At 55.0% G+C, this 16,615-nt stretch overlaps 1 protein-coding gene across 1 annotated transcript in view; it reads left to right on the top strand.

Moving 5' to 3' along the window:
• smarcal1 (SWI/SNF related, matrix associated, actin dependent regulator of chromatin, subfamily a-like 1) overlaps positions 1-16,137 on the top strand; it is a 112,590-nt gene extending 96,453 nt beyond the window's left edge. Inside the window, exon 17 of the mRNA XM_068034678.1 lies at positions 15,630-16,137. Coding sequence (XP_067890779.1) covers positions 15,630-15,845 — 216 coding nt within the window. The 3' untranslated portion in view covers positions 15,846-16,137. The remainder of the gene's footprint in view (positions 1-15,629) is intronic.
• The last annotated feature ends 478 nt before the right edge of the window (positions 16,138-16,615 follow it).

Below are 16,615 nucleotides of genomic sequence, written 5' to 3' on the forward strand. Positions count from 1 at the left end.
CAAAGCAAACTAACCAGAAAAGCCCATGAGGTTTATTCCTTGTTGCCAGATGACAATTCATTAAATTATGAACTGACCAAACATGCTATCCTCAGGGCATATGAATTAGTACCTGAAGCCTATCGCCAAAAGTTTAGCACCCTCAAAAAGCAAGCTAATCAAACTTATCTGGAGTTTGAAAGAAGCAAGCATCTTTAAAAATCCAGCTAAGCTATGAGACTCTCAGAGAAGTAATCCTGTTAGAGGAATTTAAAAACTCTTTCCCATTCTCAATAAAGATCCATGTAGAGGAGTAGCGTGTTCAGGGAGCCTGGTGAGCTGCGTTCTAGCTGATGAGTTTGCTTTAATTTATAAGTCGGTTTCCCAGGGGAGAACCTTTCCTAATCACCTCCACAAATCAGAAAAGGACAAAGGATGGGAAGGTGATAGGAGCCCAGGCAGTCCTGGGAGAGAAAGGAAAGCAGGAGACACAGGGGTCCTCCTCCAGCCAAAAAGGAAGGTGCTGTGAGCAAGAGTGAGACCCAGGGACCTGTGTGCTTCCATTGTAATAAAACAGGACATTTAAAAGCTGACTGCTGGAAACTAAAGGGGCAACCAGTAGGGTTAATCAGGGCACTCCCGCTCAGTGAAGATGAGACCCTGATGGAAAACAGAGTAAGCTGTGGCTTTAATTGCAGTAAGAGTGCAACCCAGGAAGCTTATTACGGCCAGTGCAGGAAAAGTTAATAGAATTCCTGAAGGTTATCAGGGTTCTGTGTTTGAAGGGAAAGTAACCTCATACCCCTCATGAGGGGCAAGCTAGCCCATAGTAATTCTCAGGAACACAGGGGCGACTAGATCTCTTTTACTGGGAAAAAGCCTGACCTTTCCCCCCAGAGATTGCTGTGAACACCAAAATGGTGGTGAATGGTATTGGAGGGCAGTGTACGCCTGTATCTTTACACTGGGTGCACCTGGAGTGCGACCTAATTTCGGGACGGTGACCGTAGGGATTGTCCCTAGTTTGCCTGTGGATGGGGTTGACCTGCTCCTAGGGAATGATCTGGTAGGGATGAAGGTGGTAGCCCTGCCCGCCCCCAGTAGTGAAAGAAAGACCGCAGGAGGTCACAGAGACAGGGCAGTGGCAGGAGACGGACCCCTGCAGTTCCCCTGAATGTGTAGTGCATCAGGGTCTGATCAAACCAGCTCCCCCAGAGGAGACTGCATTGACACTGCAGGCAGATGACCATGAGGTCTGTCTGTCCGAGACTTTCTTTGGAAAGTTAGGAGACCCAGGGAATGAATTAAATGGATTTTCCCTAGCTGAGGCTCAGCGAGCCGACCCAGTATTGCGAGAGTTAACACAGGCTGCCCAGTCTGAAAGTAAAGCAGAGGGAGTCTCTGACTGCTACTATTTAAAGAATGAGGTACTGATGAGGAAATGGAGTCCTCTTCACAGACCTGAGGGCAAGGAGTGGACAGTAGTTCACCAATTAGTGGTGCCACTGAGGTATCGGAGAGAAATATTAAGGAGGGCCCATGAGACTACAGTAGCTGTAAATGCTGGTATACAAAAGACCAAAGCCCGCATAAGACAGCAGTTTGACTGGCCAAAACTCCACAAAGTACTGTACAGACTCGATGCAGGAAGGATGTTCCCGATGGCGGGGGAGTCCAGGACCAGGGGTCACAGTCTAAGGATAAGGGGTAAGCCATTGAGGACTGAGATGAGGAGGAATTTCTTCACCCAGAGAGTGGTGAACCTGTTGAATTCTCTACCACGGAAAGCAGTTGAGGCCAAATCAATTAATATATTCAAGAAAGAGTTAGATATAGTTCAGGCTCGAAGGGCTGAATAGCCTACTGCTGCTCCTATGTTTCTATGTGGTGGAGTACTGCAGGACTTGCCACATGTGCCAGGTTGAGGGGAAACCCCAACCTACAGTGAAACCTGCACCCCTGAGTCCTATACCGTTGTTAGGCGGACCCTCCAACAGAGGGCTGGTGAACCTTAAGGGAGCCCCGCTGAGAACGAAAAGGGACAGGCAAGCACACTGCTGGCAAAAGTTTAGAAAGAGAAGAGGAAAAAAAGACCAAGAGGGCAGGTTAAAGGAAGTCTGGGAAAAATCCCAGATGAAAGCCCCGACTGTCCGATCAACCAACCCCAAAAAATGTGAAACATTAGACCCCACATCCTCCTATGTGAATACAGACTCTAGAAGCACCCCACCAGATTTGATCACAGTATTTACAGGAACTTGCAGAGACAAAAAGAACTCTAGGGGGCACAGAAACCATTAGGGTGATGCCTCACCGAGTTGAGGTGCCACTGGAGAGTGCAGTCAAGTCTGCAAAAATACCTGCAGGTAGGAGTGTCCCAGAGAACAAATGGGAGAGTAACAAAGAATCCTTCCGCACAGACAGAGGAAAAGGAAACCACCCATCCCCTGACATCCAGAAAAGACCATTTTTAATAGGCTTTAAGATTGGTGAATGAATGAGAAAAATGCATGTTTTTTCTTTTGTATCTTGTATTTCTCTCAAACCCTGTAATGAAATGCACCGTTTTCTACCAAATCGCATTTCATTCCCCTGGGTGTGGAGGTGTCGGGCAAACCCCCACCTGCCAAGAATGAGGAAAATTAATTTCACCACATGAACGTTGATTTTAAACTGCTGATGGTGAAGAAAGAACTTGCTTTAAAAAACAATTGGGACTTTGGCTGGACAGAGACATTAGCATAACAACAGGCAGTACTTCAAAGAACAAAGGGCTATTCCCTGCTCCAGTTTAAACCACAATGGACTTTTGATTACCAGACGTTGAAGGTGGAAAAGCTAGCATTCCAGGTTAACTGCTAAGATGGCCGAATACACAAACTGACGTGGTTGGACTGGTTTGATCACATGGCTGGCTGACTGTTGGAGTTGTTTGAATTTTGAACTTGCCACAGAGTGTTTGAAAGAGAAGGCTGTTAGCTCCTGGTCTGAAAAGACCTCTCTCCTGTCTTCTCTCATCTTGCTCACACCAGCATTGGAAACCATTGAAGACACATGAACACTGAGAGAAAAGTCTCCTACAGTGAACAAGGTTTAAGAAGAATACTGGGCCCCAACGAAAAGTAAGAGCTGTCTACAATTAAGGGCCCTGTGGCGAGCTGGAAACAACACAGTAAACAAGAAACTTCTGAAATTGCCTCAAACCTCTTCATTTTATTTTTCTTCTCTTTTCTGTCCCTATTTGCATGTGTGTATTGCGTCTGCATGCTAGCGTGGGCACGTCATATATCTGTAGGCATTAACCGTATTAGAGTTTAAAGTTTAATAAATTTCACTTTTCTCCTTTTAAACCGAAGAAAGCCGGTTTGTGCTTATTTCTTTGCCTTGTAATTGGAAAGTAGTGAACAAGGATTCACAAAGGGGGAGCTCAAAACAGTGTTTAAATACTCAGCAGGTCTGGCAGTAGCTGTGGAGAGAGAAGCAGAGTTAACGTTTCAGGTCAGTGACCCTTCACCAGAATGTTTAAAATTAAACCCTGTTCCAATAAGACCAGGTGAAGGTGGTAACAGTCCCCTAGATACCTTTCTCACTTGGTCGTAACAAGTGGCTGAGGGTACAGAGGAGAGAGAAAGACGGGCCATAAGGGATGACTTGCTTTCCGGAGGTGGTACACTGAATTTTCAGTTTTTACCAGTACTCTTGGTCTTCTGGTCAGGTGAGGCATCTTCACCTGGGTCAGCTGAAGCTGCCCAGCCACTAGCTATCTCCTTCTGTCTCTTCAGCCGGGCAGCTTTAGTTGACCCAGACTGGGCAATTGGGGTGGGGAGGGAGCTTCCCTGTGTACTTGTTGCAGCAGCACTGATCCCTACAGAATTGGCAACCCACTCCTCCTTGTTCTGGCTGCTTGTTCCTCCCCCAACAACAGTCCAAAGCAAACTTCTGGTGTTCAGCACCCACCTCCAAAAAAAAAAGCCTTGTTTTCAAAAAAAGAGTCTCTTTTTCTTCACTGTAAAGGTGATTGTTCAAGCTTTCCCTCTGCTTGGTTGTAACTGTTCTCCCTCTGCTCAGTTTAGCTTCTCTCTCCACCTCTGCAACCTCCAGCTACCACCAGTACTCTCAGCTGAGGCTCATAGCTGCACTCAGCACTTACAATCAAGCAACAGTCCACCCCGTGCTGTACCTGTCCTGGGAGTGTTTGATGGGGACAGTGTAGAGGGAGCTTTACTCTGTATCTAACCCCGTTTTTTTCTTAAGGTGGCCTTTATACCCCAGGCCCCTTTTATATATTTTAGGTCGAGGGGGCCTTTATTCCTCAAGCCCCCTTTATATACATTTTTAAAAAATAACTTCACTAAAATCAAATAAACAAAAAACTCAAATTAAAGTGCCATTCTCGGTGTCGGCGATGCACTCCAGTCCCTGCGGTGCCCACCGGTCGCGGAAGGCCTCAAGCGTACTGGCGGACAACGCATGCTCCTTCTCCAGGGACACCGGGGCACGGACGTAACCATGGAAGAGGGGCAGGCAATCAGGGAGGACGGACCCCCCCGACGGCCCGCAGCCTGGACCTGTGAATTGCCACCTTGGCCAGGCCCAGGAGCAGACCGACTAGGAGATCCTCCTCCTGGCCCAAGCCCCTCCTCACCAGGTGCCCAAAGATCAGGAGCGTGGGACTGAAGTGCAGCCAGAACTTGAGGAGCAGCCCCTTCAAATACTCAGAGGGGCTGCAACCTCGCACACTCCATATATACATGGAACACAGACTCGTACAGGCGGCAGTCCGTGAACCTATAGGGCGGCGCAGTGGTTAGCACCGTAGCCTCACAGCTCCAGCGACCCGGGTTCGATTCTGGGTACTGCCTGTGCGGAGTTTGCAAGTTCTCCCTGTGACTGCGTGGGTTTTCGCCGGGTGCTCCGGTTTCCTCCCACAGCCAAAGACTTGCAGGTTGATAGGTAAATTGGCCATTATATATAAATTGCCCCTAGTTTGGTAGGGGATGTGGTAGGAATATGGGATTAATGTAGGATTAGTATAAAAATGGGTGGTTGATGGCCAGCACAGACTTGGTGGGCCAAAGGGCCTGTTTCAGTGCTGTATCTCGAAATAAAAATAAAATAATGTCTATTGCACGGGACTGCCCTGTGCAACACCCACCACCCCAAGTCTCCGATGTAAAGGGGGAGGACTCCCGCATAGAGAGACCTCCATCGGGGTTTCCCCTCGCCGTCAGATAGCAACGTGGACCGCCAGGGCGTGTCCGGCTGGCTGACGAGGGTGAGGAAGGGGAGAGCGCCCTGACTGGAGACGACCAGGTTCCACACTCGGAATAGATCCTGGTAAAAGACAGGCAACTCCCTCAGAGAGGCACGGCTAACGGACTCCACCGGGAGCTGTGTGTCGTCTTGAAGGCAGTGACGCTGGCGGAAAAAATACGTCGCCAGCACACACCATCTGGGAGGACGCTCGACGTACAGGTATCTCTGCAGGGTCCGAAGGCGGAGAGTCGCAGCCTGGGTGCGGACGCACACCGACTGGCTACCCTTCTCAATCGGGAGACTCAGGACCACGGCAGAGACCCAGTGTTTCCTCTTGCCCCAGAAGAAATCGACGAGTTTCTTCTGGATCTTGGTGGCGAATGCAGGGGGCGAGGCCAAAGTGACCAACCGGTACCACAGCATCAAGGCCACCAGTTGGTTTATGACCAGCGCTCGGCCCCTGTAAGAAAGCACTCGGAGCAGTCCTGTCCAGCACCCCAGCCGAGTGGTGACATTTGTCTCCAACTCCTGCCAATTTGCCGGCCAGGCTTCCTCAGCGGGGCTAAGGTGGACTCCCAGATAGAGGAGGTGCGTGGTGCTCCACGCAAAAGGTGTCAACTCCTCCAGCAGGGAGTCCACCCGCCACTGACCCACTAGGAGACCGGAACATTTCTCCCAATTGATCCTCGCGGACGACGCGGCGGAAAAGGTCTTCCCTTAGGCTGGCTATGGTTATCTTCATGTCAAAGGTACTTAAAACCCGTCACCAACACCTCACTGTGAGGAGGGAGCGGAAGTGCATCTGGCCTTCCACTCCCCCAACAACCCATTGAGGAACGCATTAAATTGGCGCCTCTCAACCAGTTTCACGCCTGCACCCTTGCCCGCTTTCTTGAGGGCAGCACGGACGGACTGAATGATCAGCGCCAGACTCGACCAACGGCCGAGGGTCAGCTGAACTTTATCGTGGCAACCCCTGCAAGCCGCGAGGAAATCCTGGATGAGAGGAGATTCGGTGGGAGGCACGAGGGACTGTACCTCACTGGCGATGGAATCAAGGTCATCCACCGTGCCGCACACCGAGTCCCCATCCTCCTCCGGGTCGTCACTGCCAGCGGCCGACACACCCACCACACACTGTGGGGCGGACGTCCTGGCTGCGCTAGCTGGTCCCGCCTCGGTCACGATCCCACCCCCAGGAGGAGTCCTCTCTGGGTTCTACTGTGAAACTAGAGCCTTTGGGCGCCAGCGGTTCAGGACGCCCCTCCACCTCCGTCCCCAGGCCAATGAGTGGTCCAGGGGAGACGGAAGTTCCCGACTCCGGAAATCCAGCCAGAGCTGAGACCGGAGGCGGAGAGAGGAGGCCATCTCCCGCTCCGCCAGCACCCACAGGCCCAGCAGATGGGGCAGCATTTTTGGTTATAACCGAGTTGGGTGTCTCCTGGCTGGTGGTGGACTCCAGCTGGGAGGGCCGACTCTTTGGGGCCTCGCCCTCCCCTCCACTCAGGGTACCCGACCCAGTGGCAGAATGGGCGGCGTCCCCAGGCTCCCCCACCACAAGCAGGGCCCCACTTACTCCTTCAGGAGGAGCCTCATGTACAGGGGCCTTTCCCTCCCCTCCATCCTGACGGGTAGGGAGCTCCTGCCCAGACTTTGCAGCCTTGGTGGTGGTGGCAGGGGGAACCTGGGGACCCGAAACAGGAGACGGCCCCCCCACCAACAGATGGGCCCTGCACCTCATGGCCCTGTGTTACTTCTGTGGAGGGGTGCCTTCTCCTCTTTTTCCCAGTTGGGCGCAGAGGCTCAGAGACCTCCATGCCATCAGAGGCCTCCGCACTCTTTTTTTTTTTAGTCACCCTGGGCCTGAGCGCAGCGTTGGAGCAAGTGGGCTCCCCGAGATCGGGCCTTGGGCTGAGCTCAGGCTTGGGTCGTGTCAATGTGTCCACGGGACGTGTCTCTTGATGTTTATTTTTCCTCCGCGCCTTCCTTCCACCTGGATGGGCACTCCCCACCCCACCGGAGGCCGTGAGGATCACAGCCTCCGGAACCAATTGAATGGTGTCTGGTGGAGGTGTAGGGGGGGGGGGTGGGAGGAGGTGCAGCGGTGCCCACGTCCAAGGTCCAGAAGATGCGGTAGGCCGTCCCCTGGAACTCTACATTGAAATGGCCCTCTGTGACCTCCTCCCGCGCCAGCTGCATGAATAGCTGGCGGTGGAAGGAGTACACATGCCGGAGGCTGTTCTCCCGAAGACCAAGCATTACTGGGGTGAGCCCCGTCTTTACCTCCCCCAGATGGTGCAGGTGGGGAAGGAGGAGCTCACCAGGAATGAAGGGAGGGACATTAGATAAAATGACCCTTTGCACAGTGGCCTCCAGGGGGTCCACTAGCAGAAAGGTCCCGCCCACGGTGAGCCCCTTGTTCAGAGCCAGGGACACCGCCCACTCGGTCTTCAGGAAAAACACTGCCTTCCTGTACATTTTAGAGGCTGCAACAATGGCCGAAGGGCTGACAACCTCGGCCATTGCTTTCACACATGCCTCTATCGTCATGTTCGGGTGGACGTAGCTCTTGACCCCCATGCTTAGATGTTATTAGTGCAAACGGTGACGGGGCAACAGGTGCAGCTGCAGCAGCCGTAGCAGCATATGTACGGGAAGGCCCCGCCACCGGCGAAGGAGGGCTTGCCATGGGGTCTAAGAGCCACGTCCACCCCCAAGAAACAAAGCAAATTTACACAGTTGAAACAAAAAAAACAAACTTTAAACAAAGTGGTGTGGGAGCAGAGGAGGATAGGGGTAGGAAGATAAAGGAAAAGGGAAGGATAGGTGACTGAGTGGAGGAAGGGAGGGAAAGGCTGAAACGGATGTTTGCTCCAACTGCCAGTTGGAGCACCTTTATAACAATTAGTCCAAAACTATTTGTTGTCTTCCAGTTGGGGGAGGCTTCTTCGCCTGGGATGGCTGGAGCCGCCCGGTACTCTCCTCTTCTGATTTTCACAAAAACTCTTCAACCGGGCAACTCCAGCTGTCCCGAGCAGGCAGTTGGGGTGGGGAGGGAGCTCCTGTGTGCAAGCACCAATACAAATACAGGGGCCCCCTCCCGGATTTGGCAGCCCCACCCCTGAGTCTTCCAGCCTCTTCTCCCTCCCCCAAACAGTTCAAACTTAGTCTTTCAGGTGCTCTCCCAACCACCTCTCCAAAACAATTGCAGCCTTTCTTGATGATTTCTCCACTCTGCATTCACCTCTCTCCAGTTTCTCCAAGTACTCCAGTCTCCTCTCTCCACTCTGCAGTTGCTGCAGCACAGGTGCAGCTGCACCCCCTGATTGCATGCAGGAAGTGCTCCAAATTGCCCAGCCAATCCCAGTGCTGTACCTGTCCTGGGAGTGTTTGATGGGGACAGTGTCAAGGGAGTTTTACTCTGTATCTAACCCCATTTTTTTTTTTTTCACGTCGAGGGGGCCTTTATCCCTCAGGCCCCCTTTATGTACATATTTACAGTTTTAAAATAACTTTATTAAAACAGATAAATAAACAAAAAACTCAAATTAAAATGCCATTCTCGGCGTCGACGATGCACTCCAGTCCCTGCGGTGCCCACCGGTCGCGGAAGGCCTCAAGCGTACCGGCGGACACCGCATGCTCCTTTTCCAGGGACACCCGGGCGCGAACGTAACCGCGGAAGAGGGGCAGGCAATCGGGGAGGACGGAACCCCCGACGGCCCGCAACCTGGACCTGTGAATTGCCACCTTGGCCAGGCCCAGGAGCAGACCGACGAGGAGATCCCCCTCCCGGCCCAAGCCCCTCCGCACCGGGTGCCCAAAGATCAGGAGCGTGGGACTGAAGTGCAGCCAGAATTTGAGGAGCAGCCCCTTCAGATACTCAAATAGGGGCTGCAACCTCGCACACTCCATATAAATGTGGAACACGGACTCGTCCAGGCCGCAGAAAGTACAGGTGGCCTGGGAGTCCGTGAACCTACTTAAAAGCCTATTGCACGGGACTGCTCTGTGCAGCACCCTCCACCCCAGGTCCCCGATGTAAAGGGGGAAGACTCCCGCGTAGAGAGACCTCCATCGGGGTTTCCCCTCGCCGCCAGATGGCAACGCGGACCGCCAGGGCGTGTCCGGCCGGCTGACGAGGGCGAGGAAGTGGAGAGTGTGCAGGAGCAGCCCGTACAGGAAACCCCTCCGCGCCGATTGGAATGGCACGGAGGGCATTTCCGAGAGGCGGCTCGGGTTGTGCGGGACCGGCTCCCGAGGAGGGTTTCGGGGCCTGGGTCCGATGAGCAGTTCCGGCCGAGCGGGGGTCAGCTCGGCCGGGATCGCTCCGCACTCCCGAGCCCCCTCGCCACCCGCAGTGAGGGGCGTCCCGGGGGTTCCGGCTACTCCTCCGCCCGCCGGACCGTCCCCGGAGTCAGCCGCCCGGACAGCCGAGGCGCTCTCCTCCGACGGCGGGGGAGCGCCCTGACTGGAGGCGACCATGTTCCAGACTCGGAAAAGATCCCGGTAAAAGACAGGCAACTCCCTCAGAGAGGCGCGGCTAACGGACTCCACCGGGAGCTGCGTGTCGTCTTGAAGGCAGTGACACTGGCGGAAAAAATACGTCGCCAGCGCACACCATCTGGGAGGACGCTCGACGTACAGGTATCTCTGCAGGGTCCGAAGGCGGAGAGTCGCAGCCTGGGTGCGGACGCACACCAGCGACTGACCGCCCTCCTCGATCGGGAGTCTCAGGACCGCGGCAGAGACCCAGTGTTTCCTCTTGCCCCAGAAGAAATCGACGAGTTTCTTCTGGATCTTGGTGGCAAATACAGGGGGCGGGGCCAAAGTGACCAACCGGTACCACAGCATGGAGGCCACCAGTTGGTTTATGACCAACGCTCGGCCCCTGTAGGAAAGCACTCGGAGCAGTCCTGTCCAGCGCCCCAGCCGAGCGGTGACTTTCGCCTCCAACTCCTGCCAGTTTGCCGGCCAGGCTTCCTCAGCGGGACTAAGGTGGACTCCCAGATAGAGGAGGTGCGTGGTGCTCCACGCAAAAGGTGTCAACTCCTCCGGCAGGGAGTCCACCCGCCACTGACCAACCAGGAGTCCGGAACATTTCTCCCAATTGATCCTCGCGGAGGACGCGGCAGAAAAGGTCTGCTGGCAGTCGCGCATCCTCCGCAAGTCAACGGGATCTGTGATTGCGAGGAGCACGTCGTCGGCGTAAGCCGAGAGGACGACCCGCATGGCCGGCTCGCGCAGAGCCAATCCCGTCAACCTCCTGCGAAGCAGGCACAGGAAGGGCTCCACGCAGATGGTATACAATTGGCCGGACATGGGGCACCCCTGACGCACTCCTCTCCCAAATCGAAGGGGCGCCGTCAAGGACCCGTTAACTTTGACTAGACACTCTGCGGCGGCGTATAAAAGTCGGACCCGGGCCACGAAATGCGGCCCGAGTCCGAAAGCGCGCAGAGTCCCGAAAAGGTAATCGTGATCCACCCTGTCGAACGCCTTCTCCTGATCGAGGGAGAGAAAGGCGACCGACTGACCAGTCCTCTGGGAAAGATGGATCAGGTCCCGGACCAGGTGGATGTTGTCCTGGATGGACCGGCCCGGGACCGTGTAGGACTGGTCGGGGTGGATCATGTGGGCCAGCACGGAGCCCAGGCGGGTAGACATAGCCCGGGCAAAGATCTTATAATCCGTGCTGAGGAGGGAGACCGGACGCCAGTTTTTAAGCAGGCGGAGATCGCCCCTCTTCGGCAGCAGGACGATGACCGCCCTGCGCCACGAGAGGGGCATCTCCCCGGTCGCCAGGCTTTCCCCCAGGACCCGCGCGTAATCGTCCCCCAGGACGTCCCAGAACGCCCTGAGGAACTCCACGGTCAACCCATCCAGCCCTGGGGATTTGCCCCTCGAGAGCTGGTGGAGGGCGCCAGTCAGCTCCGCCAACGTGAGCGGAGCCTCCAATCCTTCGGCGCCCTCCGGGCTGACCTGCAGCAGGTCCTCCCACAAAACTCTGCGCGCATCCTCGCTGGACGGATCCGGAGAGAACAACGCACTGTAATAAGTCCGGACCAGGAGGCCCATTCCCTCCGGATCCGTGATGGAGGATCCGTCGTCGGCCAGCAGCTCGACGAGCTGCTTACGGACCCCCCGCCATTTTTCCAGCGAGTAGAAGAAGGGTGAGGCGCGGTCCAAATCTTCCAGGATCTGGATCCGCGACCTCACGTACGCGCCTCGGGACCCTATGAGCTGCAGGTTCCTCAGCGCGCCCTTCTTCTCTTTGTACGCCTGCCACAGGGCCGGGTCCGCGACGGCATGACCGAGGCGGGATTCCAAGTCGAGCACCTCCCTCTCAAGGCGCCCGACCTCGGCTTCCCGCCTCTTGGTCGACCCCCTCGCGTACTCCTGACAGAAGACGCGGATGTGAGTCTTGCCCACATCCCACCATAGCCTCAAGGAGGGGAAGCCCCCCTGCTTCCTTCTCCAGTCGGCCCAGAATCGACAGAACGAGTCCCGAAATCGCACGGTTGTTAAAGTGCCAGTACGCGGACCCCGCCCGCGTGCGGAGCGGAGTGAACTCCGCCCACACCAGGCGGTGGTCCGAGCACGGCACCAGCCGCATGGAGGCCGCCGAAACGCGGGAGACGTACGCCTGCGAAATGTAGAGGCGGTCGATTCGCGACCCCCCTCCTCCAGACCTCCACGTGAAGGCGCTGGAGTCGGGATGGAGATTCCGCCAGACGTCCACCAAGTTAAGGGAGCTGATCAGTCCCCTCAACTTCTCCACCGACGCTTGGCCGCGCTGGGGACCGGAGCGATCCCCCACCTCGAGGGTGCAGTTAAAATCCCCCCCGAGGATGATGCACTCGCCGCTATCGATGGAGCTCAAGAGAGCGGACACTTCTTCAAAGAAGCGCGCTTGCAAAGCGCCGGGCCTGGGCGCGTACACGTTCACAAAGTGGAGCGGCACGCTACCCAGGCAAACGGCGAGGTGGAGCAAGCGGCCCGGCACTAGCTCCTTGACCCCCAAGATCTCCGGCTGAAAAGTCGGGGCCAACAAGATAGCCACCCCACTAGAAATAGGGGTGAGGTGACTCATGTAGACCCCACCCTGCCACTCCAGGAGCCAGGTGGCTTCGTCTCCCGGAACGGTGTGGGTTTCCTGCAGAAAGCTCACCGCGTATCTCCCTTCCCTAAGGACTGAGAGATTGTGAAATCTGCGGTGAGCCCCTCTGCTGCCGTTGATGTTGAGGCTGGCTATGGTTATCTTCATGTCAAAGGTACTTAAAACCCGTCACCAACACCTCACTGTGAGGAGGGAGTGGAAGTGCACCTGGCCCTCCACTCCCCCAGCAACCCATTGAGGAACACATTAAAACGGCGCCTCTCAACCAGTTTCACGTCCGCGCGCTTGCCCGCTATCTTAAGGGCAGCACGGACGGACTGGATGATCAGCGCCAGATTCGACCAACGGTCGAGGGCCAGCTGAACTTTATTGCGGCAACCTCTGCAAGCCACGAGGAAATCCCGGAGTTCCGCCGTGGGGATGAGAGGAGATTCGGTGGGAGGCACGAGGGACTCCACCACCTCACTGGCGATGGAATCAAGATCATCCTCCGTGCCCCGCACCGAATCCCCATCCTCCTCCGGGTCGTCACCGCCAGCGGCCGACACATCCACCACACACTGTGGGGCGGACGTCCCGGCCGCGCCAGCTGGTCCCGCCTCCGTCACGATCCCACCCCCAGGATCGATGGCGGAGGAGTCCTCTCTGGGTTCTATTGTGAAACTGGAGCCTGTAGGCACCAGCGGTTCAGGACCCCCCTCCACCTCCGTCCCCAGGCCAATGAGTGGTCCAGGGGAGACAGAAGTTCCGGACTCCGGGAAACCAGCCGGAGCCGAGACTGGAGGCGGCGAGAGGAGGCCATCTCCCGCTCCGCCAGCACCCACAGGCCCAGCAGATGGGGCAGCATTCTCAGTTATAACTGGGTCGGGTGTCTCCTGGTTGGTGGTGGACTCCGGCTGGGAGGCCCGACCCTCTGGGGCCTCGCCCTCCCCTTCATTCAGGGCACCCGACCCAGTAGCAGTGGCGGAATGGGCGGTTTCCCCAGGCTCCCCCACCACAAGCAGGGCCCCACTTACTCCTTTAGGAGGGGCCTCACGTACCGGGGCCATCCCCTCCCCTCCATCCTGAGGAATAGAGTGCTCCTGCCCGGACTTTGCAGCCTTGGTGGTGGCGGTAGGGGGAACCTGAGGACCAGAAACAGGAGGCAGCTCCCCTCCAACAGATGGGCCCTGCACCTCAGGGCCCTGTGTTATTTCTGTGGAGGGGTGCCTTCTCCTCTTTTTCGCACTTGGGCGCGGAGACTCAGAGACCTCCATGTCATCAGAGGCCTCCGCCTCCGCACCCTTTTTTCCTTTTTTAGTCACCCTGGGCCTGAGCCCAGCCCTGGGACAGGTGGATTCCATGGGAATGGGCTTTGGGCTGAGCTCAGGCTCGGGTTGAGTCAAAGTGTCCAGGGGACGCGCTTCACGATGTTTCTTTTTTCCCCGCGTCCTCCTTCCGCTCGGACGGACGCTCCCCTCCCCGCCAGAGGCTGTGAAAACCACAGCCTCCGGAACCGACTGAGCGGTGTCTGTTGGATCTGCGGGGGGAGTGGGAGGAGGTGCTGTGAAACCACTCTGGGCCGCCGAGGTGGAGCTGGCAGCCGGGAGGTTGGGGCAGTTCTTACGAACATGCCCCACCCCCTTGCAGACGTGGCACCGCGCTCCATCCGAGGTCCAGAAGACGCGGTAGGCCGTCCCCTGAAACTCTATACTGAAGTGGCCCTCCAAGACCTCCTCCCGCGCCAGCTGCATGAATAGCTGGCGGCGGAAGGAGTAGACATGTCGGAGGCTGTGCTCCCGAAGACCGAGCGGGACTGGGGTGATCCCTGACCTCACCTCCCCCAGATGGTGTAGGTGGGGGAGGAGGAGCTCATCAGGAATGAAGGGTGGGACGTTCGACAAGGTTACCTGATGTGCAGTGGCCCCCAGAGGGTCCACTGGCAGGAAAATCCCACCCACTGTAAGCCCCGTACTTAGGGCGAGGGACACAGCCCGCTCGGTCTTCAGGAAGAACACAGCCTTCCCATACATCTTTGAGGCTGCAACAATGGCCGAGGGGCCGACAACCACGGCCATTGCCTTAACACAGGCCTCAATAGTCATATTAGGATGGGTGTAACTCTTCACCCCATGCTTTGATGTTAAGATTTTAAATGGTGACGGGGCCACAGGAGCAGCTGTCGCTGCTGCTGCAGCATAGGAGGGCCCCGCCACCGGAGAGGACTGAGAAGTCATGGGGTAGAAGAGTTACAAGCACTTTGTTGAGAGCGAAAAAAAAGAAAAGAGCAAATACAATAAATCAAAAATGTAACACTTAAAGGATGTAGCACAGGGGAAGAGGCTGAGGGAGAGGAAGGCCAAGAGGAATCAGTCTTTGTTAGTATTGCACAAGTCTTGTAGCTGGTCTTCCAGTTGGGAGGGTGGGGTGATGTCTTCACCTGGGTCAGCTGTAAGCTGCCCAGGCACACGCCTCCTTCGATGTTCAGATAATAAGTCTCTTCACCTGGGCAGCTCCAGCTGTCCCAGGCTTAGTAGTTGGGGTGGGGAGGGAGCTCCCTATCCAAAGATGTTAAACACAGGAGCTCCCTATTGAACAATACAGCCCCACCCAAGGTCTTCAGGTCTCTTCTTTCCCCACCCCCAACAATCAATGAAAAAGGCTTTCAGTACCAAGCAAACTCACAAAAAGAGCTTCCAGTTCACTGCCTTCCTTCCTTTGTTGAAAATGTGGAAAAACCCTTCTTTCAGTCTCAGTCTCTCCCTCTTGCAGCAGTCACACAGCCTGCAGCCTCCAACCTGTCCACACAGCCACAGTCAGCTGCACCTCGTTGATGCACTCAGGCTCCCAAATCAGAGAGCAGCCAATCCCAGTGCTGTACCTGTCCTGGGAGTGTTTGATGGGGACAGTGTAGAGGGAGCTTTACTCTGTATCTAACCCCGTGCTGTACCTGTCCTGGGACTGTTTGATGGGGACAGTGTAGAGGGAGCTTTACTCTGTATCTAACCCCGTGCTGTACCTGTCCTGGGACTGTTTGATGGGGACAGTGTAGAGGGAGTTTTACTCTGTGCCACATAGTCCAGCAGGTTTGCAGATGCAAGCGCAGCCTGTACTGATTTTGAAATGTTTGCATCTAGGGGGCTGCTGTCTGGGTCGTTGGGTGGGGGTGGGCGGTGTGGGAGCTTTTATCTGGTGTTGGGATTTGGGATGTTTGATTTGGGCAGAACTGCTGGCTTTTGGTCACTTTTACTCGGATTATCTGGTGATTTCTAACTGGGATTATATTTCTCTGTAGGGTCCGAGGCAGGTGAAAGTGGTTGACTTTTTCCAAACGGCTTTTGCTGATTCTGAAGATACTGATGATGAAGCTCGTCTGCTCGAAGCTGCTAATCTCTCTTTTGATTCTGACCCAAACACTGGCACTGGAAACAGCACTGGAACTGCCCAACAACCTCCTTACCCAGAGAGTCCCCTTAAGAAGAGACGGATTGAGGAGTATTTTGGGAAATAGCAAGCAATGGTTTGAAACAAGAAATTCAACCAAAACCTTGCATGAGCTCAGTCTGCACACAGCCTGTGGGTCTGTGTAAACCAGTACTGATTGCACAATTTGTAAATCAAGCAGAAATATTTTGTGAACTGAAGGAATTTTTTAAAAAGGAGTGAAACTAAGAATCAGTTGGTTGAGGAATTTTGCTTTCTGTGGAGGAGCGTTTACAATTTTTATACTTTTACCAGGAGACAGATCTCCCAGCACATTCCCAGCAGGAGCTGTGGGAATTGGGGGGAAGTGGCGGGGGGGGGGGGGGGGGCGGTGGCAGGTGGTGCTCGTGTGTCTTCTCTGCTCATCTGATATAAAGCTACAGCTCAACACTCTTTCCAAACCCAACCCAACATTCCTGCTGAGACTTGTATGGATTTTCATTATAACAGAAGTTATATCAAGGTCAGGAAATATTCAAATAAATTAATAAATCATGAGCAATAAAGGTTAGTGTTTTTTCTCCTCAAAGTGAAGAATTCGATTTCCTTCCCCATCTACACAGTACAGATGAAAGGTCATCAACCTGAAACGTTAACTTTGTTTCTCTCTCCACAGATGCTGCCAAATCTACTGAGTGTTTCTACCATTTTCTATTTTTATTTCAGATTTCCAGCATCTGCAATATTTTGCTTTTATAAGAAAGAGGAGTTCGTCCATTCAGCTCCTTCAAGCTCGTTCCGCCATTCAATAAGGTTAAAGCTGATCTTTCACGTCCACTCCACTTTCCTGCTGGTCCC

Source organism: Heterodontus francisci, chromosome 7, assembly GCF_036365525.1.
Source record: "Heterodontus francisci isolate sHetFra1 chromosome 7, sHetFra1.hap1, whole genome shotgun sequence".
NCBI classification, from domain to species: domain Eukaryota; kingdom Metazoa; phylum Chordata; class Chondrichthyes; order Heterodontiformes; family Heterodontidae; genus Heterodontus; species Heterodontus francisci.